The sequence below is a fragment of the Podarcis raffonei genome, chromosome 9 (genome assembly GCF_027172205.1).
Source record: "Podarcis raffonei isolate rPodRaf1 chromosome 9, rPodRaf1.pri, whole genome shotgun sequence".
NCBI classification, from domain to species: Eukaryota; Metazoa; Chordata; class Lepidosauria; order Squamata; family Lacertidae; genus Podarcis; species Podarcis raffonei.
Window position 1 is genome coordinate 2754879 of NC_070610.1, and position 18260 is coordinate 2773138.

Here is an 18260-nt window from a genome sequence, read left to right on the forward strand (position 1 = left end):
TTAAGTAACGGGGAGGGGAGAGGGCAATTTTCCTGGGAACAAAATCACAAATACCCTCCAGCACTCAAAAGTTGCTGTATAGCAGGGGTCAGCAACCTAAGGCCCATGGGCCGGAAGCGGCCTGCCAAGGTTGTTTGCTAAACCGGCACAGTGTGGCAGAGACTCGCTTCTGCAGTGCTGAAAATCACGTCTACGCAGACGCCAAAAATTGCGGGCAAGCGCGCAATCCAGCCCACGGAGGGATCTCTGTGAGACCAATCTGGCCCAGGCAAGATAAACCTTGCTGACCCCTGCTGTATAGGAATGGACTAAGCAGATGCAGGAAGATTTCAGCAGGCACGTCCTACTCTAATTTTTAATTAAAGGCTTAGGGTCCAACAAATACCATCAGTCACAATTACCTGCTGCACTCTAGAAGCCCTAAGTTGTAGGTGACTGACAAGTACAAGATCAGATCCATCTCTGAGATGCTGCAGATCAGAGATCCTAAAATCTTCCCTCGAAATGATCCAAGACAGCTTCACAAAGACCTAGTCAAATAGTGCTGCTTTTCTCTAGTTTGCAACTAATTACTGACCGAGATATGGTGGCAAAGGCATGCTACCTCCACCCAAAGAGAAATATAGAAGTTTCTTGTTCATGGGCACAGAATCAGCACTACCATTACACCCAGATAGCAAAAGGAATAAAGACACCTGGTTTTGTGCTGTTGAAAGTATTTCTGGACTGCCCATCAGTATAATTCCCCAGGGCAGTTTCTGAAAACAGTTGTAGGTTTAAATGTGGTGCATTTCTGACACTCCAGCACCCAAAGGAAAGCTCCCCCCCCTTTAGTTTTTAGCAAATCCCTCTTGTGAGCTTGAGTGAGGACCAGGAATGCAAAAATAGGGTCACCCTTACCTCTCATTTGTCTGTGGGGGTACTCTTGTGGAAAGTCTGGCCTTTTCCTTTTTGCTCATTACATTAAGCTGAAGAGGGGGTGGGAATCTAATCTGAATGTAGTATAATTGATGTGATGAATATTCATACTTCATCTCATATACACAAATAGGAAACAAGGGGGAGTCAATGCTGCGGTTTATGCATGCCAGGGATTTGAGAAGAAGTTTGTGTTCATGCGCACACATGTGGTCATGCTTCAGTATCTCATTGTAGCATCACACCAAGAAACCGAATCAGGAGAAACAATGCAGACAGGATGCAAAGGTGAAGCTCTGTAGCTAAGGCCTGGCCCAAATTTGAGATCTGTGGGTCGCAGTAAATGGATGCCATTACATGCCACAGGAAAAGTGGGGCAATGTCTGACTTTCAAATGACACAAGTCACCAGAGGATGAAGGTGCTATATTCTCCTACCCAGAGCCACATCCTTCCCATTCATCACCATGGTAGGTCTTTGAAAGTGAGGCCATGCACATAGGGAACAAAGTGACCAGATTGGGACATTCATGTGAGAGTGAATGAACATGACCATCCCACCCAAGGGCACATTTAGTACCCACCTCACAGGTGCCCCTGAACTGCACTCTCACGTAAGACAGTGGCTACCACCCCCTACTGGCTGTAAAATTTCTGCCTTTGAAATTCCGTCCTGGTGGGTAAAGCTAAATCAGTAGAAAAGATAACACACACAAAATTGCAACTGAAACAGTTTATTGAAGCACAATCCACACAGCAACAGCAGAGAAATAGAAAACAAAGCAAATAGATCCCCAGAAGGTCAATGCAGATGTCCAGTGCTAGAACTGTGGGTAAAGAAATAACAAAAACAAATGAAGAAAATAAAGAATTGGATGGAAATATTACAGAAAATATGCCCCACAAAGAAATAAACACTAATAAAGCCTAGCCCTTTTGCATCTATCACCCTAAACGTCCCTCAGCACTCCTACTTAACTACAGGCCTATTCGCTCTTACCTTTTGCTCTGCTCTTGCCAGGCAGAGGTCTACCCTTTTAATGTTCCATGCCAAAGTGGTTTTGTTTTTGTTTTTGGCCTGAGCTTTCCCCACAAAAATCTGCTCTGTAAAGTTGAATCGGAGCAAACACCAATTTGAGTTTGCTGCAGACAGAACTTTAAAGAGCGTTTTTCCCCAGGGAGAACTCTGGATCAAAAAAGGGACCCTCGGACATAGAGCTTTAAATCACAGACCATGCCTAGAAAGAGTAGAGGAAAGGCAAATGTGAGTAAATGAGGGAGTAAACTGTGAATCATCCCAAACCATTCTGAGTTACATCATATTCAAGCATCCTAAGATGTTTATAGCTATCAGTGTCCATAGCAACCAGAAAAGGGAGTTAGGGAGGGAGGGCAAGGAGAGACATAAAGAAACAGAATGAAAGCTAATATAGAAGACTTTATCTCTACTTTCTCCTGGGCTTTTTATACTGATCCGAGGTGGGACCAGATCTTCCTACATTGCTTAGAGGTGGATGTAGAACTTTTAACTCTCTACATTTTAAGGAGAGTTAGTTAGTTATTCAGTTGCTCCAAAATTAAAGGAACACAGTAGGTACCTAAATTTATATATTTACTTGTGAACTGGTATGCAGAACCCTTTAAGAAACCCTTTGTATATCACCTGCATCTGCCTTGAAATACCTAACTCTTGACACACAATGAATTCCCTATGGGTAGACACAGAAGGGCTTCAGGAGTTTGTGTGAACTTAGAAAGTTTCCTAATGCATGCTCAACACTGCTGCAGCTGCACATTGCACAGTACTGGTGGCAGGTTCTCTGTCTCTTGCTTTTCCTAGTAAAGCATCCATTTATTTATAAAAGTGAGGTATTAGCGTATTACCATATGTTCCCTTGTGTTTTAAGTGGCATCAAATTGGCAAAAGGAAGAACTCCAAAATAAATGAAATGAAATCTCGTCCCTATGCAAAGGATGGAAAAAGCAGAAGCACATTTTACAAGCTTTCTCCCTACTCTTCCCTTCAGCCATAGAAGTAAAATTGACCCAAGGCTGATTTTCCTATCTTACAGATATAATTCATGTTCTTTGGAAGAGTGGCGGGTCCCCTGGCCAAAGCAGAAATTGGATAAATTTGATAGGCTGTATATCTAGAAAGAGGCGCATCTCTTTATAAACTCACTGACCTACACTGCAGCCTTTGCCAACTTGGTGCCCAGATGTTTTGGACCACAGCTCCCATTACCCTCCTCCCACATGGACATGCTGCTTGGGGCTGATGGGAATTGCACTCCGAAACATCTGGAGGGCACCGGGTTGTGGAAGACTGTCACAGTGGCTCTGAGCCAACAGAGAGTACGCACAGAGGCCAGTGCTCTGTGAATGCCCTCAATAAGGAACCTGAAAGCAGCTCCTTGATGGAGAATGGGTTGAAATGGGAACCAAATCCAACCCCTCAAAGAGCTGATGGGGGGGGGTTACAGGTTGAGAGGGGGAGCTATAAATGATTCAGCAACAGCTGGGGTTATGTCCTTCCAGACTGCCCACAAAACTTTGGCCAGTCCCGGGGTGCTACGTCCTCTCCCAAATAAATTTCATTATTAATTAGGGACAATAAATTTCCATAATTGTTCTCCCATTATTTCCATGCTAAAGCGGTTTCTCCAAATTAGCATCAGTTGCGTAGGATTTAGAATGTCCATTCAGCTTTCGGTTGTTTAATAATAGCTTAGGTTTCTCGCCCCCTTTTTTTGAACTTTTTTGTTTCCTCAGCTATTTTATAATGCCATAAAAAATGCCACTGATAATTGGTTCATGTTACAAGATGATTTGAAAGAAAAGAGGAAATGAATGTATACATAATAAATAATACATTTTACATCATAATACCTGGAATATGGCATTATATATCCGTGACTTGATAATACAACACACACACAAAATAGTATGGAGATCAGAGGGTCGAGAGGGGATTATAGGGGAGACAAAGTAGAATTTATGACCAGTTACATCAGCAAAGCTGTGTCCCCACACTCTGAAGATTTGCTTTAGCAAATCTAGCCTGTAGCTCTGTGTGTCATGAGACTTTCTGTGAACTGGATTTCCCATACTGAAAGCAGTTCCCCCAAAAGCTGTGACATAAGAAAATTCCAGTTTTGGAAATAAAGTTGTTGGGGTGTAGCTGTTCATTACATTGTTTCCAAAACTGTAATATTGTACTATTCTATGAAAAAGCAGTTAATTAACTGCAAGGAGATGGAGGGACAATATGTGGAAATGAGACAATTTTTGATATATTTACACGTGTCTGTTTACTTCAGGTTCAAAGAATTCAAAACAAATGTCACAAGAGAGGCCTTTCAATCTGAAGCGTTAAAAAGAGAAAAATATCATGACTGGTGCCAGGCATAAAGCAATATCAAAATGCAGACAAAATATTTTGCAGAGAATAAACTCACTGTTTCAGTTAAGACAGTGTTAATAAAATTTACTTTAAAAATGCATTCCTTTTTTACATAATAAACAGGAAGGAATTTGTAACAAACCTAAGAAGCGTACATGTCACAAATCTAAGGTGACTATGGCTAAAACTGAAAATAAAAAGTAAAGCGAAAACATAGGAGGGAAAGCGAAATCCATATAAAATAATCCTAGGCGAGAAGGCAAGTAGGAAGCCCCTATAAAACTACCTGTTGTACATAAAGGTGGGTGGGGCCAGGATTTAGGGGTGGGGGCTAGAAAAAAGAGAGGTAAGAGGGAAAAGCTGGGAGCTCATCGAAAAAGGTGAAGGCTTAATATAATGGGAGCTAATCATTCAGTATATAGTACTCTCAGGGTTTTACACGAAGGTTTAACCTTGTCCAGTTATTTCTTAATTTATCTTCCTTCTTATTCTAATAAGCACTGATAGCTTTGCCTCATGCATGCATTGCCTACCAGCTTCAGTAAATGCTTCACTGATGCTTTGTGAATTTGCTCTGCAGCTCAGTAAGGAATTTCTTCACTTCAGCAATTATGCTGCAGCTTTAACTGGATCAATTGGGCAGTGGGTTCAGAGCAGGGATAAGAAACTGATCTAGAATCCAGTGAAAACTCAGGTCAGATGAAAGTGTGGACAAGCCCTTACTTCCAAGATGTTTGACCCAGACTAGCTCCTTCTTTGAGAGTTTAGGGAGCCACCACTAGTTTGAATAGTTGTCACTCAGCTAGCTTCATACGTTCATGGGGGCTGATATGGTCCACCCCAGTACGTTTTGGGAGAGGATGCAACTCTGATGATAAGATCTGTATGTGGTGCAAATGATGTTGGGCTAAACTTTTAGTGAAGCCATTTCCTACCCTTCTGCATAGCATAGTTGTTAACAAGTACACAATCTTAAATACTTTCCTATATAGGTTTTAAGATTTGAGCCATAGTGCAGTATTGCAGATACTTACAGAATCAGAAGCTGCTGGGATGTTTGAAATAATTTGGGGCTTCCTAAGCCATTGTTAGTGGGATGCGGGTGGCGCTGTGGGTAAAACCTCAGCACCTAGGACTTGCTGATCGTAAGGTCGGCAGTTCGAATCCCCGCGGCGGGGTGCGCTCCCGTCGTTCGGTCCCAGCGCCTGCCAACCTAGCAGTTCGAAAGCACCTCCGGGTGCAAGTAGATAAATAGGGACCGCTTACCAGCGGGAAGGTAAACGGCGTTTCCGTGTGCGGCTCTGGCTCACCAGATGCAGCTTTGTCACGCTGGCCACGTGACCCGGAAGTGTCTGCGGACAGCGCTGGCTCCCAGCCTATAGAGTGAGATGAGCGCACAACCCTAGAGTCTGGCAAGACTGGCCCAAACGGGCAGGGGTACCTTTACCTTAAGCCATTGTTGGTTGCTGTTGTTTTTTTTAAAGAAAATGTTGGATTAAGAAGTCATTTGAAAAAGCTTTTCTTTTATGCTTGAATTTATCTCTATTTTGCTTGCCATTTTTTTGTTTTATATGCTTTTTGTTTTTGTTTTGCTCTTCCTCTTGGAGGCAGCGAAAGTGGTCGAAGCACTCCAAGCTTATCCATGTGCTCAGACAGCAAATCTTCATCATCGCTATATCAGCAAGCACCTAGACATTTCCATGTCCCAGGTAGGCATTCATTGCTTTGTCCTAATCTTTAATTGCCATCATCTGTAATGCTTGCGTGTATAAACAATAGACAAACAAATTTTATTTTTATATAAACCAAAAATATTTAATGCTACACTTAATTGCATTTTATGCCTAATATACAAATCTTAACTTCCATCTATTAACAACAATTTTCTAGGCCATCAAATTAAGAGCCAAACTGGAATATTTTCCTTTGCTATCCAAGCCATATTTTCCTTTGCTTGCAAGCATCTGGAATCCAATTGTTATTGGGGCAGCAGCACTGGGATACCTTTTCTTACCACGTAGCTTCCCTGATTTAAGTCACACTCGCTTTGCTTCCTACAAAGAACAAAGTGAAAAGAATTTTGGGAGATCTCTGGTTGGGAGAGCTCAAATAATCTCTAGTTTGGCCTTTAATACTTCAAACTGGGCCTGACATGGCAACCTTTAAACACAGAAAACAATCAGATCTCATGCATCACATCTAGTTTAGCCCCAAGCCCTGTTCAGGCCTTATACTTGTGTGTAAAACCATCGCATGAGCAGAGAGGGAGCTGTGTTGACTAATCCGTCTCATGCTATATGCAAAAGAGTAGCTTCTCCCTCTCACATCCTCACATATAGCATGAACATCAGCTGGGAGGCATCTGGAACCCTGAGTCACTTAGGACTCTGACAAACTTTTTTTTTAAGGACTTAAAGCTACTGCAAAAAAAAGTTTGGAAAAAATTGATCAGAGCTGGTAATATATATGTTAATGCTGGCTGGCTGAACTGGATACCATAAAGATAGCTAAATCTTTTAAATTCTCTTAAAGGAATGAGTAACTCTTACAAAAGTATATCAAATGACATGTCTCCCAGATATTTACATTGTATTGTGTATACTTTCCATACAATCTGGAAGACTGAACAATCCAGACAGAAGCTTTCGTGTGATACCTCCCTGCAGATATTCATGTTGTATGCACGGTCTGTATGACGTTGGGGGTGAGTCTCTTCACATCTTGGTTTTACATGTGAGTTTTAACAGCTGAACAAGGCTTTAGCCACATTAGGTATATGGGAACATTTCAGCCACATGGCCCATTTTTAAAAAATGCATTTTATCATTAAAAGAAATATGAAAGAATTGAGCATTCATTGCTCAGCCATCTTAAGTACACTGCAGAAAGGTCGCACGTATAAATAAATCTGTTCCTGAGTTGATTCCTAACTTTTTGCTCCATGGTCAGGAAATCTGTATACACAGGGAGTCCTTCGAGGAGTGCAAATCTCCTTCCATGAACACAGCAACAAGTTAGGAACCAAGCCAATGCTAATGTCTCATTTATTTATATGCTCAAAATTAAGCAATACATTACTCAATATCTGGGGTGGTGGTGGAGGTATTTGATAAAGAGGAAGCATATTTCAACCGCTTGCTTACTGTTTGGGTCTTCTTCTTTTTCTTTCCTTCTTCTCAGACACTGGAATAAAAGATAACATCTATAGGAAACCCCCTATCTACAGACAGCATGGTACAGTCTGCTTTTCTCTGCTGCGTGTGGTCTAGCCAGGTCCTTTTCCCTCCTTATGCATGTTTACCTCTGAGTGTGTTCCACCACTCTCTGCTCATTTGTTCCTATCACTATTCCGGTTGCATGATTGTATGTCCAGGCAGACGGGATCTTACTTCTTTGTTACTGGGCAATCTCGGACACTGCTGCTGGTCTCCCAAAGATCCACCACTATTGTGTCCTACGCCTCCAAGGGTGGTTTTGTTTGTTTGTTTGTGCTTTTTGCAAAACATACAGTACATTGTTAGTGGGATTCACCTGGATTGTTGGCTTATATTTCCCTCTTTTCTCTTAACAGTGCCTGCTGTAAAATATTTTACAGTCATGGCACCGTAAATTGCCTTTTAATTCCTGTATCCTGTTTCTGCTGCTAATTCTTAGCAATTCTCTGCTACAGAATGCAGTTTAGGGTTTGCCTGGAAACATCTTCAAACATCTTAATGGGGATTAAAGTGTAAAAAAATAAATAAATCATGTGGCACGCATGAGGAAGTGAAAAGAATTGGGGAAATGACTGTCAACAAATGCTGCTGTTGACAAAACCGCCAAGAGGCTGAAACAAGGTGACAAGGAAAGTGTCAGGGTCAGGCCAGGTCAGATCCACTTCAGTAGCTCTTTTGCAGATGCTAATGCTCAAAGAAATGAATGTGTGCTGGCAGGGAAGGTACATATATAGGTTTATTTCAGATACTGGGAGAAGTGAGCCAAAGGCAGAGCTGGACGCCATGGTGCTCAGCACTCCCCCTGCCTTTGCATCTGGAACAGGGTGATGTTGTTCTCCAGCTCTGGGTCCTGGAAGTCAGTTGTTAGAGGTAAGGCTGGGAGCTGAAATCGTGACAGGGCAGCATTATGGAGAGGTGCTAGCAAGCAACTTGCTCTGGCCGGGGTTGAAAGTGAATGGAGGCCTCTTAAGCATCTCTCCTCCAGTCTGCCTCTTCTAGGCTTTGCTGCCTTGTGGAGAACTAGGCCAGGCCTCTGGTCTAAAGATGGGCACTTCCCCTGTGTTCCATCTGCTTTCTTCCTGGTGCATTTCCTGTGCTCTTGGGTTGGTTTGGTAGCGTGGGAGGCACTTGGATCCTCTGGCCCATGAAAGCACCATGAGGGAACCTGAGACATAGCCGGTGAGACCATAGCCTCCAACTTAAGTATCCTGATCACTGCTGGAAGCTGGGTTCATTATATGGCCAATTCAGAGACAAATGCCACACCACTGGTCCCAGCAATGCGTAGAAAGAGATGGTGTCACAGGGGGTTTTGGATAACTTCCTCAGGCAGGCCTCTCAGTCAGGTCACAAAGTCCTTCTCCAAGCCCTGGAGCCCCTAATAGGAAGGTGATGAAAGGATGTTTTTGTTGTTCCTGTGCCTGAGGACAACCCGTTCTTTTTGTGGATCTCGTGAAGCTGTAACAGATCTTGTGGAGCTAACTGGTAACTTTGACCAGGAAAGATGCACATCAGATTATTCCAAAATCAATCATGCACATGAAGGGGGAGCATGTCTCAGGTACATATGAAGATACATATAGTGCAAAAGATAACAATGTATTATCTTTTAAGTTCAATGGATTAGTGGCTTGGAACCATCAGATTTGTAAAGACAGAGATGTCAGCAGCATTTCTAACTAATGTAGAAAAATACCGGTATTGGTGGAGCTCCAGTGAATATTTAGACTCTCTACCAAAATGCAAGTTCATTGTAGTTATGAGGCAAACATCAAAATGCATTAATCAGTTGTTGAATTCTGCAGTATTCGCCACCTTTTCTGCATGCTAGATTTTTGCCTTGTGTGACACAGATAAATCTTGCATATAAGCCACACATCCCAGTGAGGTCACTCACTGTTTGCTTCCTCCCCATTTTCTTCTTAGCCTGTCCTTACATAATAATGTGGTATTCTGAAGATTCACATTGGTGACCTATCTGTCAGGATTCGTACAGATACAAGGCAGGTGTATTGTGCTAAGAGAATAAAAGTCTGTGCTTCTGTTCAGTTATCTGAAAACTAATAAATACTAGAGAAGGCTAATTACATGTTATTTGCCCTGTGGTTTATGGAGCATTAGGGGATGGTTAGTCCCTCTGGTGTAGGGACATGTCATGCTCCACCTTTGGTCCCCACCCTGCACTCAGCTCTCACCTGAGGCTCCTAGGAGCTGTCAGCATGTGACAGCAGCTGCACCCTGAGAAACGGCTTCAACTGGTCAGCTAAACCAGATGGGGAAGCTGATGGGTCTCAAACCCTCGGTGAGTTAGGGAGTTCCCCTGCATGTGAAGACGGGCTCTAGCAGATAGAGCAGACAAGAGCAAGAGGGGGTCCATCAGTCAAGAAGGCGGTTTCTGCTCATACCGTAAAAGGAAGTGAGGGGCAGATGGGGCTTGTCAGCCTAGGAAGGTAGCCCATCTAGGAAAAGGAAAACTCTGCAAAAGCTCTGCTGCTTTGTGGGATATCTTCAGGAGGAGAAAAGGCTAAGGAGCAAACCCTACACAAATCTGAGTGGAGTCCCTAGGACAGTTGGATGGCACCTTGTATGCCTCCTTCCAGCAACTCCTGCAGCCAACCTGTTTCCAAACGCATTGCTTTCCTTTCCCCCCCTGCGAGGCAGAGAGGGGAGTCTTGTAATCTGGGCAGCCCAGGACTTCCATACACACTGCTCAGGCTTGTATGCTGGGGAGCTCACATCAATGGAGTGTTCTGACTTCACCCCCAGAGACGCACTTCATTGTCTCTCAAGACAGACGAATGCCAACAAGGCTTTATTGTTGGAGACATAAAAGTGTTTATATATTTTGCTATAGCACACAATAAATTATTGTAAGGAGGTTAGTGTGATCTAAATATTAATCCCAAGTGTAGGGCACACACATGGCTGAAAGACATAGGGAAGGATATAGGGCAGATTCAAAGCAATTGCTAAATCTCTGGAAAATGAAGACAGCTTTTAAAAATGAGGGAAGTGAAGACACATTATTTATGTTAGAGTTGGTGGCTTGGATCCAGGCTTAATCATGCTTCAAGTAAACCCCTTGAAATTAATGATTAGCTTAGATCCCATTGATTTCAGTGGGTTTACTCTAAGCATTATTAAGTCTGAAACCAACCCTGCATTTCTATAACACAGAACGAGCGGTTCAGCTCCCAATGCATCAAATGGTGACAGTTACCACAAGAAACAGTTAATCAGTTGTGGGAATTTGTTCTTTACTGTTAGCTGAATGAACTGGATGTACTCAAGATGGCTAAATCATGCATTGTCATAAAAGGATAAGAATCCATTGCAGTATGTTTATGAAACTGGATTAGATGACATGTTATGAGACATTTCCATCGCATCGCATCACATCTGCTTTTGAGTATTCCAGTTATTGTGAGCATAGTCTTCTAAAGTTGTGGTTATGACATGCTGTCAGTTTTGAATCAACCCAGATCATGTCAACAGAGAAGGATGTTCCTGGTGAATTAGAGCTCAGGTAAACATGGCATGATCAGTATCTCCTCCTGTTATTTCAAAGCAGCCATGGTGGAAATCGGGGAGTGGGACCTGCTAATTTACTTGGGAAAGTACAACTGGGGTAGGAACATTTAATCTTCCTATTCTGACCTTTTCCTGTCTAATTCCTTCCCATAGAGGATTTAGTGTCATTTCAGGGAGAGGGGAACACAGCAGGTACAGAATCACGTAGCAGCCAGAACTGAAGTCTTGAGGTCAGAGATGGAACAAGCAGCATGTTTCAGAGAAACCTCAACTACACTGCAGCAGTTCTACACAAACCAATAATTTATTGTAGCCCTGATGGACCTGATAGCAATTTCTAGCTGCCTCAGAATTGTGTTTTATTCCTTGACCATTGACTCTAGAGTAGTCTTTCTCAACCTTGGGTCCCCAGATGTTGTTTGGCTACAAGTCTCATCAGCCCTGACGGCTGGCCTTTCTCACAAGGGATGAAGGGTCATATATAAATTTAATAAATAATAGCAATAATGCTTCATATTTACATACATGAGTTAACCGCCATATTTACTAGAGAGAGAAAATTCATTCACAGGACCAGATATGCAGACCAGATGGCTGTCTCAAAGCACAAAAGGAACACTGAGTACATGGAGTTATTTGTATGTAAACAGAGAACTGATAAGCTAGCTCCATTAGACCTAAAATATGTCTTGTTGAAGAAAACAAAGTCCATTTTCTGTAAAGATCCATGGAAACAGTCATTTGTTCTGAATAAATCCCAAAACAAGTTGCACAAATCTTCTAAGAATCAAAGCTAGCAAATGCAGTGCCAACTTTAAAGACCTTGCAACAGAACTTGGGGGCAGGAGAATAGGACAGCAAAAAAAGATTCTTTCACTAACAGTGCAGCTACATTTTAAAACCAGAATGAGAAACTTCCGAAAGACTGGGTATTGATGTCTCCCTGGTCTGCTTTACGTAGCTAAGACTCTCCATCTTTTATTTTACATTAAGCAAGTTTTAGGATTGTGAAAATTAGTTTAGAATTCAGCATGTGAATGTACTTTGTCTTTCAAAACATTTACTATCTGTGGAGTTGGGAGGCACAGACTCTCTTTTCAAATGCCCTATAAAGCTTTTTGTTTTCTTCCTCTACTACAAAATCTGCCCTGGGAGTCCATAGGAGTTCATCTCCTGTCGCATTAAGAGTGGGGGCAGGAATGATTTCACCTTGAGATGAGAGTTCTGCTTAATTCTTTTGTGCTGAATTTAAGGCTTAAGATAAGCCATATGCTAGATTCTCAATTTGTTTTGGTTAGTTCCAGCTCCTGGTGTCACAAAAATAACCATTTGATCCAGTCATGTGGCATTTCCAGGAATTATTTCCTGCTAGGTTGAATTTTCCAAGCATTTCAGCTATGTATTGTACAAAGAGACTTGTCTGTGTTATTTAATGTGGAATTACTTCCACGGTAAAGCTGCAACATGGACTGGACAGTTATTCCATTAGATCTAATGCTGATTCAAGGAGGACTTTAAACTTACTGACATTTATTTGTGCGATAGATCGATAGACAGACAGTATTTGTGGGGATAAAACACTGCAAGACTTTCCTCACCATGTGCTCCGCAGTGTTATTTATGAGGTTAACTCTGATGAGATTATGAATACTGGTCCACCTAACAAAAAATAGAGTTTATGGCCATAGCAACAGATTTCCTATAGAATGACTAGAAAGATATGATAGAAAAAGATACCATGTTTCATGTGTCTTTTAGCATGGAGATGTGCAACTGTGCATATTTATTCACAAGTAGTCCCATGTGCTCCATTTAGGCTATGTATAAGCATACATCTCCTGGGAGATTTCCCTGCTTCCACATATATGCAATTTACACCTACAATATGCAGCTGAGAGCTGGAAATGCATGATTTTAAACCTTGACTGCCATTAGATACCACACTTACGGTAGGTTTGCCTTCTTCAGCTACGTCCTGGCTCCTGAAAAACAGCTGCTTTGTTTTTAATGGATAGGATTTGTCTGTTTTCTCTCCTCTTCCCCACCCCACCCTGCACAAACTGCACATTTCTAAATAATAGTTTATTCCAAAAGGTACCACAAGCCTCCAATAATCAACAGGGAAGCCACCTTGAGATTCCTGCCACTTGGTGGGAAAAGTGAAACAATCGTTTAATTTATGCTACACATACTTCATTTATTTCTAGATGTCACCCAGTGTAAGCCAACTGTCTAGCTTTGGCTGCAAATGGAAACAGATGAAGTGCATGGCGAGGGACTGGGTACATGGAAGAGAATTGGGGGATGCGGTGCTATGAAGGGTGAATTTGGTTATGACTCATGAATAAGCCAAGCTTCTTTCCAATAGGGGGGAAGTAGCTCAGATTATTTAGCCACGGATGTCTCCCTCATCTCTATAACACAAGGCCTGGATGCTTGCTAGTACACCAGCCCTTATATTAATTTCATAATTACTGACAAATGTAGCATTTCACAACCCTCTTTTTGCAGGTTTGTTTATATAAGCTGTTGTTGTTTGCAGAATACGCTTTAAAAAACAAACAAACCAAAATGCTATTTTTACTCTGGAAATTCTTTTTATTGTCTAGCGTCAAGAAAATCAGATGATGACAGCAGTAGTTGTGATCAAGACAGCAGGAAGGTAAATTTTGAAGGCATCAGAATGATAGTTTCCTACTGCATGGGGACAGTTTTTGAAATGGTTCTTAAAAAGCAATATACCCTCCTGATCTTTTTGTTTTATTGTTTGCTTTGAAGTGGCAAGAAATTTAATTAAATATCTGTGATCAATAGAATCACATCCAGCAGAATGGTCTAACTGAAATCAGCAGAACTGCTCCATTGAAGTGGTTCCAAAGATTTCTGACCAAAGCCCAAAATAACACCCAGTGTTAATGAATCTAGGCTATGAAAACTATTAGCAATGGAAAGAAATACAAATTATAATAATGAAGCCCTTGGTGAAGCTCTCCACATTTTTGCACTATAGCTTTTTTCAAGTCCAGATAAATTTTTGAGTGTCTGGTTCAAGAATTAAACAGACTCCTAGAAGTAAAGATCACATGGAACTTGTTCCACTTGCAGATCATCCACACAATTGTCCTATCAGCACATCACCCAGCCAAGAGTATGTTGCACGATCCAGAAGGTGGCATTTTATCCTGGCTGGTGTCAGTATAACAATGTGGCTGACCCAGTATTTCCTTTTGCATTTTGTGTCAGCCAAGGTGTCGGGGTGTAGATTCATATAGGTAGGCAGGCAGGCATAGAAAATGAAAAACTGGTAAGACACTTGGAGGAAAACTTTCGAAATGTATTAGGGATATTAGGTGGTAATGTCACCACACCCAGATACCTTATAAGTAGGGCTGCTTCATTAAACAAACCAGTTAATTAAAACTAATGTCCTAAATGAACCAGGCATTATCTTCGATGCAACAAGTCAAGCTCAGAGGCTCCCTTGCTCTGCTCTTCAGGCAGTTGCACCAGACTTCACAAACCAGGCACATTTATTCATGTCGTCAAGTTGGTATATGTTTTTTTTGGGGGGGGGGGAGACTCAAGACAAATGCTTACTGTTTTTGAGTTCTCCCTGGCACAGCACAAGATGAGCAAGCTATGCTGTGCTTCCTCTTGAGGGTAAAAGTCGGCCTCACACTGGGCTGGGCAGCACCCAGAAGCGCTGAGATTTTCTTTAGCCACTTCTGTGCATGTCCCAGCCTGACATGAGGAGAAAGGTTGGCTCCTCACCCCTCTTCAGAGTCGCCAGCACTTGCCAGAAGACAGGGATAGGGAGCAGGATCTCTTTCTCTTTCCTGGGTGAGCAGAAGGCGAGAAACTCATCCACCAGCTTCGTTATCTCACACAGATTGACACTCAGTTTACGCAAAACACTGCAGTGAGATTTCAGTTTGTTTTATTGCTCCGTATTCTTAAGAAGAACCCAGATAGGCACTTTGGCACTAAATGATTCCACACCACAGTAAGGAGAATCTCCGGCATCTTGCCGTTATACATCTTCAGGACTTGATTTTTTAGGCCACTGGTGTGGCTAGACCTTTGATGTAGCTACATAGGTACTTTATTAGCCTTCATATAACAGTGTAGTTGCCTGGGGTAACTTACAGGGGGTCAATGCATAATCTTTCATTTCATGCAAATATTAAAGGTGCCTGACCTCACAGTGCGGAGGGTGCCATGATACGAATAGTGCTTGCTCTGAATAATTCATTTTTCATCACCTGATTTTATGCATGCACAAAATAATTGAATAATCACTGAAACCTCTGATAATTGATTTTTTTAAACTGAATGACAGTGCTGCTTGTAAGACTGGTCAGGTTTTTTGAGCACTTGGACTGGGAGGGAGGAAGCATTTTATCTTCGCAAAAAACATTCAGAGTCGGCTGTGTAAATGGGCCTTGCCTGCTGCTGATGTTGGTTTAAGGCATGTTAAACCCTTCTGATGACACCCTGCCCCCCCCCCGACATGAAGGCAGCTTGTCAGATTTGCTACTCCTTACTTCCTCTTTTGGTAGGTTGCTCATATTCATATAGCCTGAAATCTTACTGAAATTGAAAAGTGGTAAGGGAGCAACAGGAAATCCATCCTTCTTAACATCTCAGTGGTGAAATACTTTCTTGCTGATACAAATGGTTTCAAAATAATGATAAAACTTGATTTTACTTTCATCTTTCACACGGTCAATTCCTCCCTACATGAATTTTCGGGAAAGCGTCTCATTTTAATGCTGGGATTTGTTCTTCTCAGCTAAAATCAAGTTGGCTGACTTTGAAAGGGGAGGTGGATGCCAGAACTAACTCTCCAGATCTGGATACTCAGTCACTCCCACAAAGTCCTGGAACCGACAGAGAGCTACAGCGTTTGCACAGTAATGCAAACAGTACCTACTTACGTAAGTACTGGAAGTTCCCACCCCCTTCGTATCTGGTAAAGTAAATTGATGGAGACCTGATTAACACAATCAAAAGAGTCATGTGGCACATTAACGACTGGCAGATTTATAATTGCTTGTTGCTCAAGCCCGCTTCATAAGATCCATGAAGTGAAATCGTAAGAAAATTGTAAGGTGGGAGTTGAATAGCAATGAGATACAAAAAATATATGATCAGTGGGCACATCTTTAACCTTTTACTGAAGCAGATTAGTGACAGTTACTGAGATTATTGCATTAACACAGCTGTAGTGGGGCGGGGAGTTTTTCACCAGAAACAGCTGTATTTAACCTACAAGTGATGGCATTGAACTTCAGCTGTTTCACCTGTATTCACAGTCGCTTCAAAAAGTGCAATGGAAAGCACATTGTGGGAGGTTTCAGATCTCCCATCAACATTCAGCCAAAGACATAGGGCGTGAGACTTAGGAGGGTCTGTATGGCAGCCCTCTGCAACCTGGTGCCTTCCTGCTATTGTTGGAGTACAACTCGCGTAATCACTGAGATTGATGGGGATTGGAGTCCAAAATATCTAGAAGGCACCTGGGTAGTCTGTAAGAAGACAGCTGAAAGCTATATATTTTATTGAGGCTCAAACTAATGCGTTGGCACTGGAACAGCCACCATATATTGCATTAATACTGGCAGAGAAGGTGCAGTGTTTGCACACCCTTAACCGCCCGTTTATCGATAGAGGGATCCATTTAATATGGAAGAATAATGACTAGTGATCCGTGAAAGCAAGTGTCCAAAAACTTCCGGCCACTTAACTAATAGCATTTTCAAGATTTGCCAACATTTCCTAAAATATTTCATTGCAAAGTGTCTTACTGGAAAGTAAAGATAGAATGAACACTTGTCCCTGTTATACATATTTGTAAATCTGTACTATCCATATTGCACCCCCACCCCAATATATAAAGCAGGCATAACTCCTATAGTTTGCCCGACTGATCATTCAAGCCATTGCATTTTCTACTAGGTGCAACTTCATGGCCAACCTCAGGGGCAGCCCCACATAGAGCATATTGCAGTAGTCCACCTGGGAGGTTGCTAGCACATGTGGCAACAGTAGTAAGGCTATCCTGGCCACAGTGTCTTCCCAGCCTAAACTAGGCACTTCTAAGCACAGAAGTCACCAGGGGCTCTAATGACAAAGATGGATCCAAAAGCACCCCAACACTATGAACTGCTCCTTCTGAGTTATTGGTAAAGCTTGCGGAAGACACCAAGGGTGCTGCAGGGTCTGTCCTGGGCCTCTTCTTCTTCATTGTCTTTATAAGTGACATGGATGAAGGAATTGAGGGGATGGTCATCCAATTTTCAGATGGCACCAAACTGGGCAGGGTAGCCAATGCTGCAGAAAACAGAATCAGGATTCAAAATGCCCCTAACAATTTGGAGAATTGGCCCTTAAATCAAGCCAGAACCATTCCAGCAGCCCTGTGACAAGAGCTATAGCAGGAACTATTCTGAATCCCATAATAGCATTATTTTGCCAATTTAGTCTTGTGGTCCAGTTGTTCAAAGTGTTTACCTAAAATGCAACTAAATTCTAGTTCCAATGAAAGTATTTTTCTGGGTGTTTAATTAAATAAATAAATGTTGTGTTTACATATTTTTGCAGCATGCCATCTAGCTCTCATAAAATCCCAAATGATCTGCAGAGAAGCTCTTGCCATCATAACATTCTGGGTACAACCCAGAGAGAATTAGTTAAGTCCCGCTGAAACTAATTTGGCAATCTGATTCTACCCTTGTTTATTCAGAAGTGATTCATACAGAATTAAAATGTGCACAGGATATCACAGCCCAACAAGACAACAGCAAGAACCCACCAACAGCATACAAATTAATATGGCTAACGTGACCCAACAACCCCCCTCCCCACATGCAAACCAACCATTACCTGGGCCCCCAGCAACCTCTCTCACTCCCTAGGAAATATAATAAAGGAATAGAAAAAGAACCTACCCAAGTGACGCTGACATAAAAACCCCACATACACACCAAGTATTACTATCCCTCTTCCCCCCCTTCTTCTTCCTCAACTTTATTCTGTATACAACACTAATGTTTCACTTCAAATGCAAAAAAGATTCTTAAACCTGAAAAAAGATACAAGGCATGTACTTTGGTAAACCAATAAAATCTTCAATAATTATTATTTTTTAATGTTCACAGGATCCTAGCTGTAAGGTCTTAGCACTAGGTACTT

General features: G+C 42.0%; 2 protein-coding genes across 8 annotated transcripts in view; one reads left to right on the plus strand and one right to left on the minus strand.

Annotated features, from left to right (window-relative positions):
* The window catches only part of PSMA4 (proteasome 20S subunit alpha 4), a 201514-nt gene that overhangs the window by 102424 nt on the left and 80830 nt on the right, over positions 1–18260 (minus strand). The gene's annotated exons all lie outside the window — the stretch shown is intronic.
* Positions 1–18260, plus strand: part of ABLIM2 (actin binding LIM protein family member 2) — a 59222-nt gene that overhangs the window by 33424 nt on the left and 7538 nt on the right. For 4 of the 7 annotated variants that reach the window (XR_008332182.1, XR_008332178.1, XR_008332179.1 and 1 more), the window contains 4 exons: positions 5928–6029; positions 7501–7554; positions 13676–13728; positions 15859–16003. Coding sequence is in view for 1 of the 7 variants with exons in the window: in XM_053403012.1 (XP_053258987.1) it covers positions 5928–6029; positions 7501–7554; positions 13676–13728; positions 15859–16003 (354 nt within the window). In the remaining 6 variants the exon portion in view is untranslated. The remainder of the gene's footprint in view (positions 1–5927; positions 6030–7500; positions 7555–13675; positions 13729–15858; positions 16004–18260) is intronic. The other 3 variants (XR_008332180.1, XR_008332181.1, XR_008332177.1) reach the window with 2 other exon arrangements.